Source organism: Myodes glareolus, chromosome 11 (genome assembly GCF_982192425.1).
Source record: "Myodes glareolus chromosome 11, mMyoGla1.1, whole genome shotgun sequence".
Lineage (NCBI taxonomy): Eukaryota > Metazoa > Chordata > Mammalia > Rodentia > Cricetidae > Myodes > Myodes glareolus.
In genome coordinates, this window is record NC_142036.1 from 25,206,841 (window position 1) to 25,227,408 (window position 20,568).

The 20,568-nt window shown below is 39.9% G+C and overlaps 1 protein-coding gene across 4 annotated transcripts in view; it reads right to left on the minus strand.

The window, feature by feature from the left end:
• The window catches only part of Cpsf2 (cleavage and polyadenylation specific factor 2), a 29,759-nt gene that overhangs the window by 9,017 nt on the left and 174 nt on the right, over positions 1–20,568 (minus strand). Inside the window, exons 1-10 of one of the 4 annotated variants that reach the window (XM_048449476.3) lie at positions 20,366–20,521; positions 14,885–15,066; positions 13,526–13,685; positions 13,343–13,448; positions 11,760–11,889; positions 9,516–9,631; positions 8,171–8,358; positions 6,961–7,251; positions 972–1,072; positions 447–647 (exon numbers count right to left, since the gene is read on the minus strand). In XM_048449476.3, coding sequence (XP_048305433.1) covers positions 447–647; positions 972–1,072; positions 6,961–7,251; positions 8,171–8,358; positions 9,516–9,631; positions 11,760–11,889; positions 13,343–13,448; positions 13,526–13,685; positions 14,885–15,033 — 1,442 coding nt within the window. In that variant the 5' untranslated portion in view covers positions 15,034–15,066; positions 20,366–20,521. Of the gene's footprint in view, positions 1–446; positions 648–971; positions 1,073–6,960; positions 7,252–8,170; positions 8,359–9,515; positions 9,632–11,759; positions 11,890–13,342; positions 13,449–13,525; positions 13,686–14,884; positions 15,067–18,744; positions 19,301–20,365; positions 20,522–20,568 lie in introns of those variants that run through there. The other 3 variants (XM_048449477.3, XM_048449475.3, XM_048449478.3) reach the window with 3 other exon arrangements.

The following is a 20,568-nucleotide window of genomic DNA, read 5'->3' on the forward strand; positions in this document are numbered from 1 at the left end:
ACCTGCCTGTTTCTGGGGAAGCAGAGGGAGAGGGAACTCTCGGAATCTTTTACTCAGATTAGCAGTGTTTTCAAAACTGCAGTTTGAGCAAGTGATTTCAGTATTTTTATGGTTCCATCCTTTATCTCATATTCCCTTTTTATAGTCAAAAGCATCAGAAGTCATTTCCCAAATAAATACAATCACTAACCAAAGTTCTTTTTCTCCATAGCAAGTCCCTTACCTCTTAATTGGGGTAAAGGATGCCTAAATCACCCTTCATGCAACTGAGCAACAAAAAGAGACTTTCCTTTCACTACTGACTCTCTAGATGCCCCTCAATGTTTCTATTTTTAGGCTTCAAATTAGAAGCCTCCTGTATCTTTCAAGTCAAGGCACTCAGGAGCAAAGCACATGGTGACCAAAGACCAAAGTCACTGAGTCAAGAGTCTGTTCTGCTCACATACTTGATGATCTCTCCGTACTCATCCCATTTAATTCTTTCTTCTGGGGCAGGAAACATAGGGTAGGATTTTTTGGCCTGTTTGAAGAAGCTGCCTTTGCGACTGCCTTCCCCTTTCATCATGAGGTCGTGCTTTGTCTTATGAGCCGAAGGCTGGTCGATATCTTCCTCCACGTCACTCTCGTCGCTGGAGTCAATGTCTGCCCTAGGTTTAGGAACACAGTGGGGTCATAATGTTCCTAAGTCAGTTTGGCTTAATATTTATAAAACTATGAATGAATTACTCACCAGCATTAACCCAAATCATAATAATCAGCTATAGTGGATCAATGTTTTGTAAAAACATAATATTAATTTCTTTAATGAATTGGTATTATTTAGCACTAAAAGGATGTTATTTTTGCCATTCAAAAAGTTTAATAAAAGTCATAGGGTCCTAAGGAAATCTCAGTTTGAATCTTACAATGTGTTCCTTGTACACTAGATGCAGACTTAACCTTATGAGTTACTCTTTATGTGAGCCACTCACTCTTTCGACTGCTCAAGTTTCTTAGCAGCTTCTTTCTTTAGTTTCTCTTTTTCCACATATTCTTCAAGTTCTTTCCCTTCAAGCTTCACACGTTTCCTGAGCTAATGAAAAACAGACAAAAGAAAAGGCAGTGTCAGGAGAGCTGGGTAGCGGGTGTGAGACACATCGCTTCTCTAAAGTGATCTTTAAGTTCTCATCTGACATTAATCATGTTTCCATGACACAGACTTACATATCTTAATTAGATTAGTACTAAAACTGAACTATTAGAGAAGAGGAACTTAATCGAACTGGTTAAAATATACCAGAGTCAACTAGGGGAAGGAATCAGTTAAGTATTTTTATAATTTGAAGTAGAAAAGCCACATAAAGCCCTAAAGCTGTAAGTCATAAGGAAAGAGTGAATAATTATCCAACATGGAGAAAATAAAACATCTTTCCTATTTTAAATCTCACGGAACTAAAAGAAAAGGTGAAAATATTGGCTGTAATATGACAGTCAGAATCTGTTTTCCTAAGAACTCCCCAATTCAAGAAAGAGATAACACATCAAAAAGGACAACATATTTAAAGGAAATTAAAAAAAATAAGAACAGTTGTTGACACAGGTAACACAGAACAGTTAATAAAATCTGTTTAATTTGCAAGACTGGAAATTACCTGTAGAAGAAACACCTGCTGTTAGCAAATACTAGCAAACTGTTAGAAGACAATTTGCTAACAACTAAAAATAAAAAAACTATAAATAAAAATGTCCTTGTCTTTTGATGTAGTTCTTCCTATTTCTAGGAATTTATTCTTCTGAAACAGAGATGTTAAAAAAGTATATAGCAGTAATGTTTAAAAAAATAAAAAATTGGCAAATTCATCAATGTGGAACAACCAAATTAGTAGTTTTTATTCTTTTTTTTTTAAAACACAAGTATTCTTTTTTTTTTTTTAATTTTATGTGCATTGGTGTTTTGCCATGGGTGTTGGGTTCCCTGGAACTGGAGTTACAGACAGTTGTGAGATGTCATGTGGTTGCTGGGAATTGAACCAGGATCCTCTGAAAGAGCAGCCAGCGCTCCCAACCACTGAGTCATCTCTCTAGCCCCTAGTTTTCATTCTTTCATCATCAGAGTACCTTAAAAACTAGAGACCCCTTGGGGCTGATGAGATGGTTCAGTGGGGAGCAGTACTTGCCAAGAAGGCCTCCGGACCAACATTCTAAGCCCAAGAATCCACTGCGGAAGGAGGGATCAACTCCAGGAAGCTGTCCTCTGCCTTCCACGTGTGTACAATGTATATACAACTCACACATAAATAGTAAATTAAAATTATAATCAAAGAACCCCAGGGGTTAGAGAGGTGGCTGAGAACTGACTCCTCTTCCAGATGATCTGGGTTTAGTTCTTGGAACCCACACAGTAGCTTACAACTGTCTGTAATTGCAGTTCCAGGAAATGCAACACCCTCTTCTTGCCTCCATGGGCATCAGGCTTGCATATGGTATAGACATACTAGCAGAAAAAGCATCCACATACATGAAATAATGAAAACATATTTTAATGTAAACACCCGAGATTTTAAATTGTGTGTACGTATGTATTGGTACATGGGGAGGTCATGAAATTAGAAGGGATCATGAAGAAAGGAAGAAGAAATGTGAAAGAAATAGAGACAGCAACGGAGCACATTAGGTAAGAGGAGAAAGAGGAACTATTTGGGGGAAGATGGGAGCCGGCGGGGAGGGGGGAAGGATCAAGGAGGACAAAGTGTACTGGTGCATTTGTACATCAAAATGCCATAGTACAACTCACCGCTTTGCGCTGCATGCTAACCTAAAAATTATTAATAATTTTAAAATGTTAAGTCATAACAACTCAATGCAACATGTACTCCCAGGTGAATCACAGACAAAATTGGAACAGGTAATTAAAAAGAGCACTGTTGTGCCAACCAGTTAGAGTTGGCAGGGTCAGCAGATTAAATAGTAGCATGGTACCAGCGTTTATCTCCTGTTTTCTATGGTTCTTGTTTCCACATAATACACACTGTGGTACTATCCAAGGTAATGCTGGAATAACTGCAATTTCTTTCAAATGGTTTAGAAAAAAAATGTGTGTGTGATTCTGTGTCTGTGTAGATACATGATGCAATACAGCAAATCCAGCTAAAACCTCAACAACTAGGGCGTTGGAGTATTCACACTATTTTTCCAACTTTTGGCTAAATTTGAAACTATTTCAAAATAAAAGTTAAACCAAAATCAAGTGATAAACACTCACAAATGTGGCATCTCACATCTGGCTATCAGCTTACTCAAAACGTGTTTTAAAATAAAAAACTGTTAGCAACTTAGATACCTTGCGCAAAAATCCATTTTAATTAAGTATTTAATTCCCGGATTTAACATGTACCTCTTATAAAAATGTTCTTAGGGTAATGTAGTGGCTCAAGCCTGGATCTCAGAACCCAGGAGCCTCAGGAGGGAGAAGTGAGTCTTAGGCTAGGCTTTACTACATAGCAAGACTCTGCCTCAAAAAAATAAATAATTAAATATTTTGTCCCAGTTCTATATTCCAGTTCTTCTCTCTCTCTCTCTCTCTCTCTCTCTCTCTCTCTCTCTCTCTCTCTCTCTCTCTCTTTTATGGTTTTTCGATACAGGGTTTCTCTGTAGCTTTGGAGCCTGCCCTGGAACTAGCTCTTGTAGACCAGGCTGGCCTCGAACTCAGAGATCCACCTGCCTCTGCCTCCTGAGCGCTGGGATTAAAGGCGTGCACTACCACTGCCCAGCCTATATTCCATTTCTGTGCTCTGAAATTAACTGCTATATTTATAAACAGTTTCTGGAACAACCAACTCTAAGATGCATTTCTTCTCCACGTTCACAGTACCACTCCAAATGATATATAAACCTCCAGTTTGTTCTTTGTTCACCTTTTTTCTGCTGTTGTTTTTTAAATAATCTCCTGGGGCGCTGCATCCACACGAAGAAGCTAATGTGGCAGTGGCTGGCCTGTATGACCTCGTTCTTACGTCATCATGACAGTGACCAGTATATTCACTGAGGACCACGAGTGTAGCTGCACAACCCTGGCCACTAGGAAGGTTCCTCTTCTGCTGGAACTTTATTCAGTTTGGTAGCAAAAAGAAGACAACTAACAAGGAACATGTGGTAATGAACACTAAGAAAAAGAATACAAAGTTGTAGCTAACCAAATAGTTCTTTTAGATTCATAGTAGGGCCTTTTAAACAGACAACAACGATACAGAAACAGCCACTTCCCTATAGACAGAAGAATTGTCAGGGAGAGTGTGTGGAATGTGCCTAGGTCAGAAAAATGGGTGCTTGCCTGGTGTGGAGGCGCACACCCTTAAGTTCTAGCACTCAGGAAGCAGAGGCAGGCGGATGTGACCACATAAAGGCAAAACAAAGTGAAGGAGCGGAGGGAGGAGGTGGTGAGTGGGGACAGAACCTGAGCACACTAAGTAGCCTTTTACACTAAAGCTTTTCACGTTGTTCCCATTGCTTCTGATATCATGAGGATGCTTTGGAATGTCATTTTCTTTTTCTTTTTTTCCAAACTTTTAATGTCCTTTTAATTCCTCAATGGCATATCAACTCTAATTGAGTTTCCAGTAATTAAAATTTTCAAATTCAATATTTCATCTCTCATGAAACCATTTTAAGTACTTCTGAGTTATTTTAACTTGATATTTCTAAGCTATTAAATAACCCAAGACAGTGTTTTATTTTGATATGCTTGCTTGGACTCTTCCATCAGCAATGCTGTAGTTAGTGAGTATTTATCCGACTTTAGTTGCTGATAATGATGCTTTTCTTAAACGACTTATTATGTGAGACAAGGATACCGTATGACTTTTCACAAAGTAAATATTCCTTCAAATGCTGCTATGAGGACAAAATACAAAATGGCCATCTAAAACTGTGCACTGTCCTGCAGTTATGAGTCAACCCACTTGAAATGATGGCTATAGACTTCTGTCAATACTGGTTGTGGGAAACTGACAGATTTGATGGCTTGGTTATTAAGCAAAATCTTTCCACATCTTGGCTGTTCTGCTAGCTGTCTTGAGGATGAGAGTGCAGAGGCGGGTTAGTGTATTTAGTGTAGGACAAGAATTCCTGACTGACCCCTTCTCTTTTTCTGTTATATAACTGAGTAGGTCATGGGCTAGGTTAGTTGTGGGATGCTAGAAGAGAAAAAAGACAAAGGTTGGCTTACTGGAGATGAGAAAATGAACATCCTGTTGATTCTGCATGCTACTGTTGGTGTCCTTCTGAGGGGACAACTCAACATGTTCACTATTCCTGTTTAACTCACAGGGCATAAAGATGCTGGAATGCAGGCACACACTAGGGCAAAGGTGTGGCCAGACAAGAGGAAAGGCAGGCTTGCTAACAGTGCCTCCACGGTGTCTACTCATGGGACACTGTCTTCAAGCTAATAGGACAACACATGGGACAAGGGGAGGTTCATGAACTCAAAGACCAATGAGACTGACAAGCTGCTGACTCTGGAGTCAGAGAAAGGCAGTTGGAAGGTCGGACTCAGATACCTAAAGTAGACAGGGAAGCAGCCCAGGCAGAGTGCACAAAGGGCCATTAGGAAATAAAGTGTCCTTCAAGAAATGGAGAGTCTGGGTGTGAAGGCACACACCTCTAATCCCAGCTCTCAGGAGATAGAGGTAAGTGGATCTCTGTGAGACCTAAGCCAGTCAGAGTTACACGGCTCTCAGAAACAAACAAACAAACAAAACAGAAAAAAGCAAAACAGAGAATAAGGCTTTGATTGCATAGGGCACATGTATATGTGAACATACAAACTAAAAATTAAAACGTGTATGTGTGTTTTCTTTATAAAGACAGCTAAAGTGTGTAGATGCTTGCTGCCAAGCCTGAAGACCTAATTTTAATCCCCAGGACCCACACAGTGGAAGGAGATAAATGACTCCATAAAGTTGTCCTCTGACCTGAAAGAATCAAGGTCAAAAGTCAGTAATGGGGCTGGAAGTGTGGCTCATGGCACAATGCCTGCCTAGAATGATCAAGGAAAGTCCTTGGTTGCAGCATGGGAAAAAAGGGTCACAGGAAGATTAATAAATGCCTAAAATGAGAAAGGTTAGGAAATCATCATGACTCACATTATGGATTGCAAAGGAAAGAAAAACAGGTTGAAGGCTATGATATAGAGTAAGTACACCCACCCACAGTACAAAAACAGGTAAAGAATATCTACTTGTATGTGGCCACTGGTGAAATAGCGCAATAGTGGCATGACTGTTATAAGTCTAACCAACTGACTGGATTTGGCCTGTTCTACAGAAGGGAATTCATAACTGGCAATGTTAAAGTGGTCAAAAGGCCCTGACTAGGGAGGTCACTGGCCACTGTGGGGAGCCTACTGTTGCTCTGCTAAATGGTCATGTTGACAGACCGCCTTCCACATATTTATGTTTGTACCCACAGATTAATGCAGCTCTTAACCGTGGTGAGAGAAGCTTTTTGCAAAGGGGAGCAGTCAATGAAGTCTCTTTGCTGGGCAACTGAGACTGTGAGTGCTGATCCCCAGATGGGAGACCTAGACCAAGTGCCCCACACCTCCAAGGCTCAGGGAACTAGGCAGAAAAGGAGATGGAAAGAATTTGAGCTGGAGGATAGGGAGGAATGCTGTGAAATGTTGTCTTCTGGATATAATGTGTGTTGCACTGATGACCTCAATGCAGCTGTGGTCACCTGCATACGATCAAGCCAGTCAAAAATCCAGCATGGACAGGCCCACCTCTAGCAGAAGAGCTACGATGGCTGCTGAGGGAGGGAGAACTTCGGGGATCTGGCACAAGCGTATTGCCCATGCTTCACTCACACTTATACACACACACACACACACACACACACACACACACACACACACACGCAACATTAATTGGAGCCAGTGCCAAATAAATATAATAAACATAAAGCTTGAATATAAGTGCTCACCTCTATTTCTGTAACTTTCTCAGAAGGATTATCAATTAAGAAACGTGCTAAAGTCCCAGGAGTTGTTCTATAAGTTAGAATGATCGAGTTTTTCGGGTCCTGACACCACTGAATAAAGAGGTCCCTTGAGAATCCACACTCAAGGTCAGGCTGGCTGGCAAGTACAACTTTGGGGCTTGGAACTCGAGCCAAGTCAGAAAGACCATGGCACAGAGAGAGATGGCGAAACTGAAATGGGTTATTTCTTTTGTCTTCAAAACATCTCATTAATTTATCACTCATCCATTCTACCTAAAACAAGGAGGAAAATGACAATAATTAGAAAATGCCATAGATGTGAGATATTTAACAATAATCAAATTTTAAGTCTTTCCCCCAACTAGTTGATTAAATCTGTGCTATTTAGACAAGTAGCTAATAGGTTTTTCCCCATTAGATTCTCCTACTCCAGTTTTTAATCCTTAAACGAAGAAACAAACAAAAAGAAAAAAAAACAATTTTGTTGAGTGTGGTGGTGCATGCCTTTAATCACTACACTTGGGAGGCAGAAGCAGGTGGATCTGACTTTGAGGCCAGACTGGTCTAGAGAGCAAGTTCCAAGGCCAGGGATACACTGAGAAACTCTGTCTTGAAAAATAATAACAATTTGCAGTGTTTCACTTATGTCGGTTTAAATCTTTCTGAGAAGAGAATGGTGTTCTAAATCAATATTGGAACCCAGGTATCAATGTTTGGAGGGAAAAGAATTCATTTTAAGAATGAGGAGGCTGGGTGGTAGTGGTGCACACCTTTAATCCCAGCACTCGGGAAGCAGAGGCAAGAGGATCTCTGTGAGTTCGAGGCTAGCCTGGTCTACAGAGTGAGTTCTAGAACAGGCTCCAAAGATACAGAGAAATTCTGCCTCAGAAAAATAAATAAATAAAACAAACAAACAAACAAAAAAGATAAGTTCTAGCACTGATATTTTATTTTTACCCCCATTTTACAGATCAGAAAACCAAGAGTTAGAAAACAAGCAACTTCATCAACCTGTAAAATGAAGATAAAAATACAAACTTTAGGCTTAAATGAAATAATGTTTGTGAAGAACACAGGGCAGTAAACAGTTAACATTCAGCTGCTATTATTATCAATTGTAGAAAAATAATATCTGACGGGCAATTAAGACACTACACTTAACCTCTTTATTCAATGTCACAAGAGAACAAACCTGTGATTTAGAAAACTCCACCACATTATAACTGACATTATTCAGGAGTGCCAGTGAATAAACACCCAACCCTGCATCTTTAGTTCTCCAAATCTGATCAAGAAGTTGAGCAAGCTCCAGAACTCTGCCTGCCGTGTCCACCGCTATAAGCACGTTTCCATCACCCCGAAGAGTTTCCAGGACATTTGCTTAAACAAGAACAGAAGATCCCTATAAAACAAGTGCTTTGTAACAAAATTAAACACAATTCTCCAGTGTCGTTTATAAAGATTATTTATAAAGTTACTAGGACACATATAAAAAGTACTTGTTCACATCAACACAATTACTTTTGACTTGATTAAATGTATCTTTCTAAGAATAAAACACACAATACATGTTTTGTATGCATGTACGTAAAATAAAACACAGAACATGTTTCCTTCCAAGAAGAAAAGCATCCTTAGAAATAGATGTCCTTGTTCTCAAAGTCAGCTTGAAGTGCTGGGTAAAAGCAAATTCTACCTAGCAAACACACACACACACACACACACACACACACACACACACACACACACACAAACTGAGGAGCTTCATAAAGTTAGTGAATTGGTAAGTAGACAGATGAGAGTGCTTGCTCCCATGTTTAAAAGCGGAACAGTTTTCCTGTTGCCATCACATATGGCTTATAAAAAATAACACGAAGCACAGCAGAATGAGTCAAAGCAGAAGCAGGAGGTGACGACTCAGAAGCACCTCAGCAAAGTCAAGCTAACTCTATGGGAATAAAACACACAGCACCCGCCAGCAGACCTTGTGCACGCTCATCCTCTCTTGGGTTCACTTCCACTGTTCTTTGGAGCTATATATATATATATATATATATATATATATATATATATATATATATATATGTACATTATAAGAGACCAGTGATTGCCACGGAGAGCTATCCGTGTGCTGAGTGGTCGAGGAAGCCAACGTTTAGAGAGAGAGCATCTTGACATGGTCATACTAACATCTCTCAAAACCAGACCAGACCAGACCAAACCAAACCAACACCACAGGAGTTATGGGCCCAGCAAAACAGCTCAGTGGGTTAAAGTGCTTGTTGCCAAGCCTTGAACCTGAAGACCTAGATGGTGGGAGAGACACCTCACTTCCACAAGTTGTCCTCTGACCTCTATATGCACTCTGTGGCAAGCAGACACATATACATATATACACTGTATAAACTTAAAAGAGATAATTAGAAAATTAATTATTAGAGTTAGCCAATCTCTTCCAACATAGCTAGACAGAATAATCAGGAATTGCTATCTACACACTTGAACAGCTATCCCAACAGAATACTAGACATACGTACTCAGGAGCTGCTCGTCTCTCTGTTTCCTTCTAGGCTGCACATACGTAGCATTAAATGAATCTGTGATAAGTAGAGAGGGTCTGCTTAGCATTTCCAGGGAACATCCATTTAAGTGGCTATAACAAAGTTTAAAGATGAAGAATGCCTGTCATTTCAAATGAACATTGATAGCTAACCTATTACAAAAGTACTACTTTCCTAAGCACCCCCGACTATAAACATATGCATGCTTGATTTTATATGCACTGGTGTTTTGCCATGGCTGTTGGGTCCCCTGGTACTGGAGTTACAGACAGTTGTGAGCTGCCACATGGGTGCTGGAAATTGAACCTGGGTCCTCTGGAAGAGCTCTCAACCACTGAGCCATCTGTCCAGCACCATGTATTTGATTTAAAAAAAAAAAATCTCATAAATTCAGAAAAGTTTGAGGAAAGTAAAAATATTCTAGAGGATCACTTAAAGACAAATGATATGATATACTGGACATACCCCTCTAAACACACAAATTTTTTTTGTGTATCCATATATGCATTTAGAACATAGATACCTTATAGATATTCCTATATATTCATTTCTTTCTTCTAGATTTTCCCCATGACATTAATATTTTTCTTTCTAAACCCAACTTTTAGAATTGTAAAACCTTCTGCCTGGCATTTGATTTTAGAGAAATGGGCTATATGCAGCCCAGGTGATATCACAATCCTGTTACCTCAGCCCTAGCTAGGATTACAGGCATGTATCAAGGCATCTAGCTTGTAATCATAAAAACTTTTTTACCTGTACTATATTGTACAGGTAAGTACAATAAAATAAAGTAAAATAAAATAAAGTTAATAAAATAAGTATCTGACTACTTATTTACCTGTTTAAGTCACTTTTTCATCACTTTATATTTGAAAGAGATATTTCTGAAGTTCCAACCCTCCTACCTCCATCTCTCAAGTACTGGGACTACAAAGGTGTGCAACCATACCTAACTGTATTTTTTTCTATTTTGTTAGGACACATTCCTTGAAATGTATATACAATTAGTCTCAAATGGTTTTCCAGAAAGTCTCAACCACAAAGACCAACAAGTTCAATTTTTTCTAGAAGGTTATCAGCATTTTAAAATAATGTAAACATATCTAATAAGTACATACTATTTCAACATCCTCCTTTTGACCAATGCTTGCCTATTTTGCAATTAGCGTATTTTTCATATCTTGAGTAATTCCTAATCTTACATGTATGTAAATCTTTGGCTAATTACTACAGTATTTTATGGTTTTATAGTGTAGGTTACTGTTTTAAATCTGTATATAATCAAATTCAGCAGTCTTCTTTCGTAAGCACATCACCTGTGTGTGGGCAGGGCGCAGCAACACTGTTTCCTCTTTCAGTTAACTCTAAATGTGCCTAAAGTTTATTGTTGTACTTTCTAAAGTGGTTGAATTCATTCACCATTTACTCATTACATTTTCAACCTTCTCATCCGCCCATGATTACAAGTCTAAATTCAATCTGTTAGTCCTTAAGATGACTGTAATCTAACACAAAATAGCCATGGATTTAATGTACTGTTGTAGCAAAGGAAGCCTGTAGGACAGTGAACACACACACAAAATTTACAGTATTTTTCTGAATATCAAATGAATAATTTAAAATTATAACCATTATATTCCCCTTTAAAGGAAATCTGTCATCAAGTATCATTAAATTAGATGATACAGCCCCCAAAGAAAAGAATCACAAGAGGGCTGGAGAGATGGCTCAGTGGTTAAGAGCATTGCCTGCTCTTCCAAAGGTCCCGAGTTCAATTCCCAGCAACCACATGGTGGCTCACAACCATCTGTAATGAGGTCATGTGCCCTCTTCTGGCTTTCAGGCACACACGCAGAAAGAATATTGTATACACAACAAATAAATAAATAAATATTTTTTTTTGAAAAAAAAAGAAAAGAATCACAAAGTTCTATCAAAAAGTCAAGATCATATAAAATATAATTTAATGTATAAAAAATTCACTCTCAACACCTCCAGGGAAATATCTGCATTATAGGATAGACACTGACATATAAAAAGTTTAAAGCCCTTATGTCCTATAATGAATCTGTCAATCCACAATGAAAATACTCAGTACTTGACATTTTTAAATTGCTGTAGAGTTCTGATGAGAAACTAAAAAGTTGCTTCTGATTTTTTCTTCAGCAAATGGAACAGTGGTGGTGCTGCCTTCAGCGCTTATCTAGATATACCTACATCTCCCTCTTGTGGTTGAAGTCAACGGCATACACGATTTCCTCTTCTCCATCTTTGACTATTTTCCATATCGTTCCTCCTATCATATGGCCAGCTGGCAGGGGTGTGATAGACAAACCATGGCCTTTGCCTACATAACAGAATAATGGCAATACTCAGACTTTTCACAATCCCAAGAACAGATGTATTTCTAAGTTATGTTAACAGCAACATGTTCATTGGCATATAATTCAGATGTTAAAATGCTTACAGTGAAAAGAAACCCCCCTCTCATGTCTCCAGCTACTCTACTCCCTTAACAGAGACAATTATTCTTCTCATTTCATTGTGTGTACCCCAGAGGTAATCTATCTGTGCTCGCAAACACAAGGCTAGTGAATAGACTGCACAGCCGGCACACTATTACTCAGCTCTAAGCTGTATTTGTAGCGTCACGGACTGAGCCCAGGGCCCCTTGTACACCAGACAAACACCACTACATTACATCCTCAGGACTAAGTTTTGATATTTATACTGCACAGGTAATTGTCAAGCTGTTACCACCTCTGTTAACCTAACTGATGGAATAACAACTCAAACCTCATTATAATGAAGAATTTATCTACAGAAAGGCTAAACCCAAGCAAAACTATGAAGACAAGACCACTAGTTGTCAGTTTGTGCTTTAATCAGCATCAACTGCTGCTCTGTCACTTTTCTTGGGTGGTTTTCTCATTTTTATTTTTTAGAAAGGGTTTCACTATCTATGTACAGCCCAGGCTGCCTGAACTTGCTATGTATCCTAGATGGGCCTTGAACTCGGGATCCTTCTCTCAGGCTTCCCAAGAACTGTGATTACAGGCATGAGCCACCACACTAGCTACTGTGCCATGTTTTTAATGTTAGAGTTCATGTTTAAGAAAACCTGTAACATGATTCCCTCTTGCAGATTTGATACTTGACATCATTATTAAGTAATACATTTTCTACCTATTTAATTTGCTTTAGTTATTACATTTAGGGGTCTGAGTCATTTTGTCTCCTGAACCTAACTGTAAGTTACAAGGATTCAGACATATTAGCTTTGTTCATTTTACACTGTTTCCTACCCAAATATGAAGACACCCAAGCCGTTAACATATTGCTAGTATTTAGTCTGAAGTATTTTGAAATTCAAATGGAAATTTCAGGTAGAACATGCTAGTCCCTCCCTTTCCCCCCAATCAAGACAGGGTTCCTCTGTGTAGCCCTGGCTATGCTGCAACTCACGATGTAGACCAGGCTGGCCTCGAACATACAGAGATCTACCTGCCTCTGCCTCCCAAGTGCTGGGATTAAAGGTGTGCACCACCACCTCCCAACAGAAAGTGCTAATTTTTATTACCACACCACAATGCCTATAATTTGTATAATATAATCCTCTCAGAAGGCAACTCACTCCACTACTCCAAACTGGGTAGGATGCAGCTAAGGATGAATTCCTTGCCCAGCATGCTTGAGGCTCTGGATTGGATCCCAGCACTGTAAAAACTAAAAAACGCAAAACAAAAAGAAAAAAGAAAACAGAACCTCCACTTCATTAGTCTACCAACTTACTACATTACCTTTCAAGTTCACAATCTGAGAGAATTTTAGCTGCTGTATTTTATCAAAGGCTGCATCCACATCATCTAATGTAAAGAGGGTAAAATCTTCTGTATTGTGGCGAGACTAAAGAAAAACACAATTCAAAGTTAAAAATGATCATGAGTGGAGCATAAAAGCCTCTCGTTAACTGCTTCAGTTACCTGATAGAGGTCGTACATGAACATCTGCCCCATTTTGTAAACAGGAATGGTGGCATAGATGGCACAGTTCAGACCCAGCTTCCCCACAGCGAATGGGAGGGCACCAAGGTGGAGTGGGTCGGGGTGAGACAGGAGAACAGCATCAATCTGGTGAACATGCCTGTGAACACAACCAAGAGGGCAGCTCATCAGTTCTGAAGCAGAAAGGGCAGAACTGCCATCCTGATGCACCCTTCACCCTTGAGTCTACTCAAGGCTACACTGAGGCAGAAGAGCAAACCCAAGGGCTAAGACAATGACCCCTGAGAACTGTAATCACTACTGTTACACTATCAGGTGTGCTTGAAAGCACAAGAGAAAATGGAGATGCCACATTTAAGTTTATCTTGGATAGTTACCACACATGCTATTAAGTTTAGGAAGCCAGCTTCGAATTGAGAAGATTGTTTAAGGAACAATACTTAAATGCTCAAATAGTTGTTACTGACTTTGCTTCAGTTTTCTAGCTTGGTGACAAAATGACAGTTGTCATAAATATCACTAACCAGAAAGTATATGTCCTCAAGGGCAATAGGATTAAAGGAGATTTTTCTTGGGGGGGGGGCTTCAAGTTCTCCTTTATTTTATTAATAGTAACGCAGCAAATGTAAATGCCTTGTTTTTTTCTGACATATTTAGGTGGAAACCATTCAAAGAATTAAGTTATAATAGTGACTAAGGAGACACAGAAAGTGAGGTAATGTCATTCGGGTACAGAGCTTTCACAGGGACAGAGCTTTCACAGGGACGTATAATTTTCTTCAGGTTTTGACAGATTCATGTTCTTTCCAAAAATTAAATAGCACACTTTCTAGTGATCCACTAGCAAAGTAACAACAAAGCTTTACTAAATTTCAAAACCAAAACTTCTCAGCCGATCAAAATTTTGCAAATTACAATGGCTACAATGTAGCTTTGTTTTACATAAACCTACTATAAACTAAAACCACAACAGTTACAATTTAGCTTTCTGCCATAAATAAAACTTTCCATAAACTAAAGAAATGACACAATAGTATATAACATCAGAATGACATTATAAAGTGTAGAAAAAAAAGCTGAGGATCTTTTTTTTTTGTTTTTTGTTTTTTTTTAAGCTTTGTTTGCTTGTTTGTTTGGTTTTTTGTTTTTTTTCAAGACAGGGTTTCTCTGTAGCTTTGGAGCCTGTCCTGGAACTAGCTCTTGTAGACCAGGCTGGCCTTGAATGCAGAGATCCACCTGCCTCTGCCTCCAGATGGTTGGGATTAAAAGTGTGCGCCACCACCGCCCTGTTTTTTAAGCTGATTTAATAAAAGCCTAGAACTACAAACTGTAACTTACTTCCTCAGGGAATCAATAATGTCCATAGAGAAGTGTTCATCCCAGCCACAGTCCAACAAAAACCTAAACTCATCAACCTGGAGAAGATAGCAAAGAGCAGACTCTTCTTGGACCCCGGAGAGGGTAGTTAATTTGATGATGGATGTCATCTTTCTGGTCCAGTAATGGTTATCTAAAAGGTGCTTACAAATAAAAATATAATTAAGCATAAAGCACAGAACACGTAATAAGCAAATTATTTCAATTTTTTATGTGCAGAAATTCCAGAGTTTGGTTAAAATCTAGCATCTCCATCATAGCTATATTTAAAAGTACAACCTTGTTTTCAGAGACCTTCACAGCCTCCCCAGGGTGGCTGTGTAGTAGGGGACTTTGGGATCACTGATCCAGATTTCAATCAACTCCTACATGATTCAGGGCAAGTTAATTAACTTTTCCTCACCTAGGGACTCCAGTTAATAAAACATTAGCATTAGTATACATATACAGAGGGTGGAAGATTCCAAATAATGTGGAAATTATCTAGACCATATTGCTCAGTATTAAGTGGTAGTAAATTAAGAACTCAGTCTTCAAGGCTAATTTGTTTTTTCTCTATCTAGCTCGATGACAGTCTTTATACAAGAGGTATCAAATACAGGGACTCTCTTGAGAATCTGATTAAAAACCATGGCTCCTCCTTTCTCCCAGAATCCTCAACATACTCACTCACTCACACACACATGCACACGAAATGTATATACTCATAGAAACTCAAATACTTTTCAAGAAGCTAATGTTAACAACACTTGTGCTACATTGTAAGCAACTGAAAAACATCTTAAGGTTTGCAATTAGTTCTGAAAGCATCTGTTCTCAATTCCCCAAACAAAACCTGACACAAAGCATTCAACACACACCCGATGCAATGTATGTGGGGATGCCTACCACACATTTTCCAAAAGGATTAATATGAACACTGTTTTGTTATAAACTGGTAAAAGCAGAGAGATGGCTCAGCAGGTAATGCGGGGTCTATAGTTAACAGCTCCAGTTCTCTTTGGTTTATTATGTTTTTGAGCCACTCATAATGTAGATGGCCTCTCTATGTAGCAAAAGGCGACTTTAAACTCCTCATCCTCCTACCTACCCTTCCCCTTCCCAAATACTAGGATCATAGGCCTGGGTAATCCACCTGACTAGACTTAAGTCATCTGATGTATTAATTAGCAGAAGTACATAGTAGTTGTTCTAATAATAAGTTAAAATCTGAAATACACTGATTTACTTACTTACTTGAGGTATGAGAAATAAACACAAAATTTTCTATCCTTTTGGTTTATTTGTTTTCAAGATAGGGTCTTATTATGTAGCCCTGGCTGTCCTGGAACTCACTATATAGACCAGGCTGGTCTTGAACTCACAGAGATCTACCTCCCTCTGCCTCAAGGTTAAAGGCGTGCAGCACTATGGCTGCTGGCTTAATTTCCTTTTCTTTCTTTTTCTTTTCTTCTTCTTCTTTTTTTTTTTTTTTTTGGTTTTTTGAGACAGGATTTCTCTGTAGCTTTGCAGACTGTCCTGGATCCTGGAACTAGCTCTTGTAGACCACGCTGGCCTTGAACTCACAGAGATCTGCCTGCCTCTGCCTCCTGAGTGCTGGGATTAAAGGCGTGCGCCACCACCGCCCAGTCTGGCTTAATTTTCTACTCTATAAAAATGCTTATAAATACAGTTTTGAAGAGAATCTAGGCAATATTTTCCCTAAAGTTTCTATTTTGGAGGGGGCAGTGCTTGAACTCAAACTTAGGGTCCCATGTATGTTAAGCAAGTGCCCTAGCACTGAGCTCAACACCCAACTCTTTAAATATACTTCAGTTCTCAGTGTTATTTAATTATAAACTCAAAATACAAAGTGCTTTCAGATATAACTGAATGAATCCCCATTAAAACTTTTACAGAAGTACCAGAATTCAACATATGGAAAGTATCATGTAGATCCTTATGGTAAATATGTATCTTTATCAGACATTCATTACTTACTGATATCTCAGCCAAAGACAAGATAAAATACAAATCCAGAAAAGTTTTTTATAAATCTTTTTTTTTTAAAAAAAATAAACAGTCTTGGCAATGTAATATGTAATATGTTTAGAACCATGGTGTTTTAATTTCTGTCTTTCTCTAGGATCGTGAGCAGAAGGAGCACATGCTTTTTGTTTGTCTGTTTTTGAGACAAGTTCTTACCATGAAGTTTGGTCTGGAATGGACTATATAGTCCAAAAGGCCTCAGGTTCTTTATCCTGCCTCAGCCTCTCAAATGCTAGGATTCTAGGAATGTGCAATCATGACTGGCCCTATATGTTCCATTTTAAAAAGGAAACATTGGGACTGAAGAAAGGACTCAGCACTGAAGAGCACTTGCTGTTCTTACAGAGGACCTGGGTTCAGTTCCCAGTCCCCACACAGCGGTTTAACTCCAGTTCTAGAGGACCCAAAGCCCTAAACTCCAAAGGCACCAGACACATACGTGACACACATACATACAGACAAAACACTCACACACATTAAATAAAATAATAAATCTAAAAAGGGAAACAATTGTAAGGAGTTAAATTTACTAAAGGGATAAAACATATAAACAAAACAATCTAAATTGGTTGTAAACTGCTTACATACACAGTGTAGAAAGTGAATTTTAAAAATTCTCAATTACTTCTGATATTAAAAGAACTAGGACTACTTATTAAAGATTTATAAGACCAGGGCAGAAAGAGAAAAGATGTTCCAAAGATTGGAATAACATCAGCTAAGACACAAAACACAAAGCAAGAGACAGGTGTCAGGGAAGAACTCAGCCTGCCATGTTTACACAGAAACAGACAGACTGGCCTAATGTGCAGGACAGGCCCAGCTGAAGGGCCCTGGGTACCGTGAATCTAGTACCACAGGCAATGATAAACTTAATTTAAAAATTCATTAACAGGAAGAGGGCACGATAGAGGCAACTCTGTACTGAAGGAAAACAGGCGATGTGCATGATCGAACACTAATGGACGCAAGACACAGAAAAGGGAAAGTCCTTAATTAGATTCCTAAACTCCTCTCTCCACTTCGCTGATTCTCGTCTTTTGTCCTGACTGTATTTCATATTTCTTTATCAATTCATTAGTTTTTCGCTAAGGAGCCACAGCTGAAGGCCTTCTCTTTATTTCTCTGGGAAATATCAATTTGTCCCCTATCAATTCTGAGTTTTCTCCCTCAGAACACCTCGCACATATACCATCCCTTTTCTGTTCCTGTCAACACCTCAAAGTCAGGCCTCATTACCTTACACTTGACTTTCTCCATTTCTTTTTCTGTAGCTTTTTTTTTTTAAAAAAGGTCAGATTCATCTAAAACATCCCTACACACATTACCCCTTGCTCAAAAGTCTTTGAAGGCAGAGATGGCAAGATAGCTCAGTGGTTAAGTGAATCTGTTCAATCCCTTGTACCCACATGGTAGAAGGAGAGCACCTACTCCAGCTAGCTGTCTCTGACCTTCATCTGTGTGCTGTGGTACGCAAAGTTTAAAATAAAAAAAAAACTTAAAAATGTCTTATTGGCTGAGGGGGAAAAATAAAGATAAATAAGTGTTATTACCGGCAAGTGAGGTGAGGCATCACCAGGACATTGCCTTGACATTGGTTTTTCATTCTCTCAGGGTCTACATTAAATTTTGCCTCCTTACTCATCCCTCTCCCATAACAATATAATTCGAGCAAGAGTTGTAATCTAAATTTTTCATAGCCACATTTAAAAATAAAGAGGTTAAGTTTTTTAAAAAGCCTAATGTTTTATTTAACGGTGTCCGAATCATCGTTTCAACATGTGATCACTTACTGAGGCAGTTTCCATTGTCTTTGTACTATCTTCAAATTCCAGTACATGTCTGTTCAAAAGCACTTCAAGAGCTCAATATTGCACGTGGCTGGTGGCTACTGTAACAGAAGAGGCCTATACTCCAAGACCAATGCTTTAGACGGGGGCACATTGTGTTTTTGCCACTGCTAAAGAGCAAAGCTGGCACCACCCTGTTTTTAGGTACACGGCTCAGACTGGATTTTAATGGCACCACCAAGCATGAAGGCTCCCCAGCTAACAACTAGCCACCCCCACCAGCAAATCAGTTCTCACAAGTTAGACCACTATGCAGCTTTTACTTCATTTCTCTTGGTCTTTCTTCTCCTGCCTCAATGGAGGTGCTTGCTGCCTTCCCTGAATGACTGCGATCTCATCTAGAGTTCTTGCCTCAAGTTGGTCCTCCATACCCTTATGCCCACTCCCCCAAGCATGCAGGAGCTTCCTGCTAAATACTGAATACAATCCAAAGTGGAAATCAAGACCCCTCACAAGCTGTCCTCAACCTCCAATTCGCACCTTCAGTTTTCACCAACCATTCTTGCAGGTTTTTTTTTTTTTTTAAATCTCCCTTAACAATGCCCAACCTTCTCAAGTTTTTAATCCTGGCTCTGTATCCAGGAGTGACTTTGTTTTCCCGGGCTTAGCAAATTCCTTTTGCTCTAGTTCAGGTGTAGCCTTTTCATTGTCCCCAGGTAAAGTTGATTGCCTGGTTACTTAGCACGAAGGAGGCACAAAGAATACTTGCAGAACGGATGCTGAATGTCACATCACCCAAACCAAGCACGGCACCCACAGCAATATAAATAAATGCAAGCAGAAAGCAGTGAAACTCCTCCAGAGTAGTGATTTTGACTTTCTCTGCTTTATCCCAAATATATACTTGCTTTCTCAAGAATGATCGTGCCTGTTGAGGACAACCAAGGAGAAGTATGCAAAATCCAAGAACAAAGATGGGTCTGGACTAGTCCTGGGGCTTAGAGAGTAGGGGAAATCTCTCCTTAATCGTTCAGGTAAAGAAGGGCTTTAAAAGAGGCAAGGGAGTTAGTTGTACATTAAAGGTTGGAAGGTAGGTACAGATCGTGGCTTAAACTCTCCCAGTCACAGGGGGTTAGATTATTGGGGTTTGACCTCTGGTTTCCTGAAAGGTATATAAACAAGGAAAATAAGAATAAGGTCTTGGGAAACGCAATGATCGTGGAAGCACTGAGCGAAAATTCTAACAAGACGAGGCACAAACATCTCAAGGGTTTTGAGACCCTTGGCCTCGTGGTCTCTGAACCCAAAACGGGCAGGAAAGGCTTGCGGGTACCGCGGCACCACGGCAAGGAGCCCAGGCTGGACTCGGCTTCCGACTCTTAGCTCCAACACGATGGAAGGTCAGTAGGAGGACTCATAGGAGCGTTACAAACATTCCGAGGTTTCGACCCGTGAAAAAGTCACTTTTCTTTCCCCTCGCGGAACGCTTGTTCCAGGAACCACGGAGACGGTCACGACCGAAACCGCGGGAGTGCGTCAGGGAGACACCGGGCCGGTGCAGGAACCCAGTCCTCCGAGGGCCTCCACCCAGACCCGAAGGCTCTTTTCTTTTTCCCGTGCTCACCTGCCTGGTCGGGCTCCCCCAGCACCGTCCACCGCCCTTCCCAACCCCCGATAAAACGCAAGTTCGAGAGCGAGCAAAGCAGGCGCGCGCTCAGCGGCGAAGAGCGGCCGGCAGGAGCCCCTGCGTGGTGGCCGCCATCTTGGGCCTGAGGCGAGCGGCTGAGGCGGGGACGACCCGGGCGACACCATCTGTGGGGGTGGCGG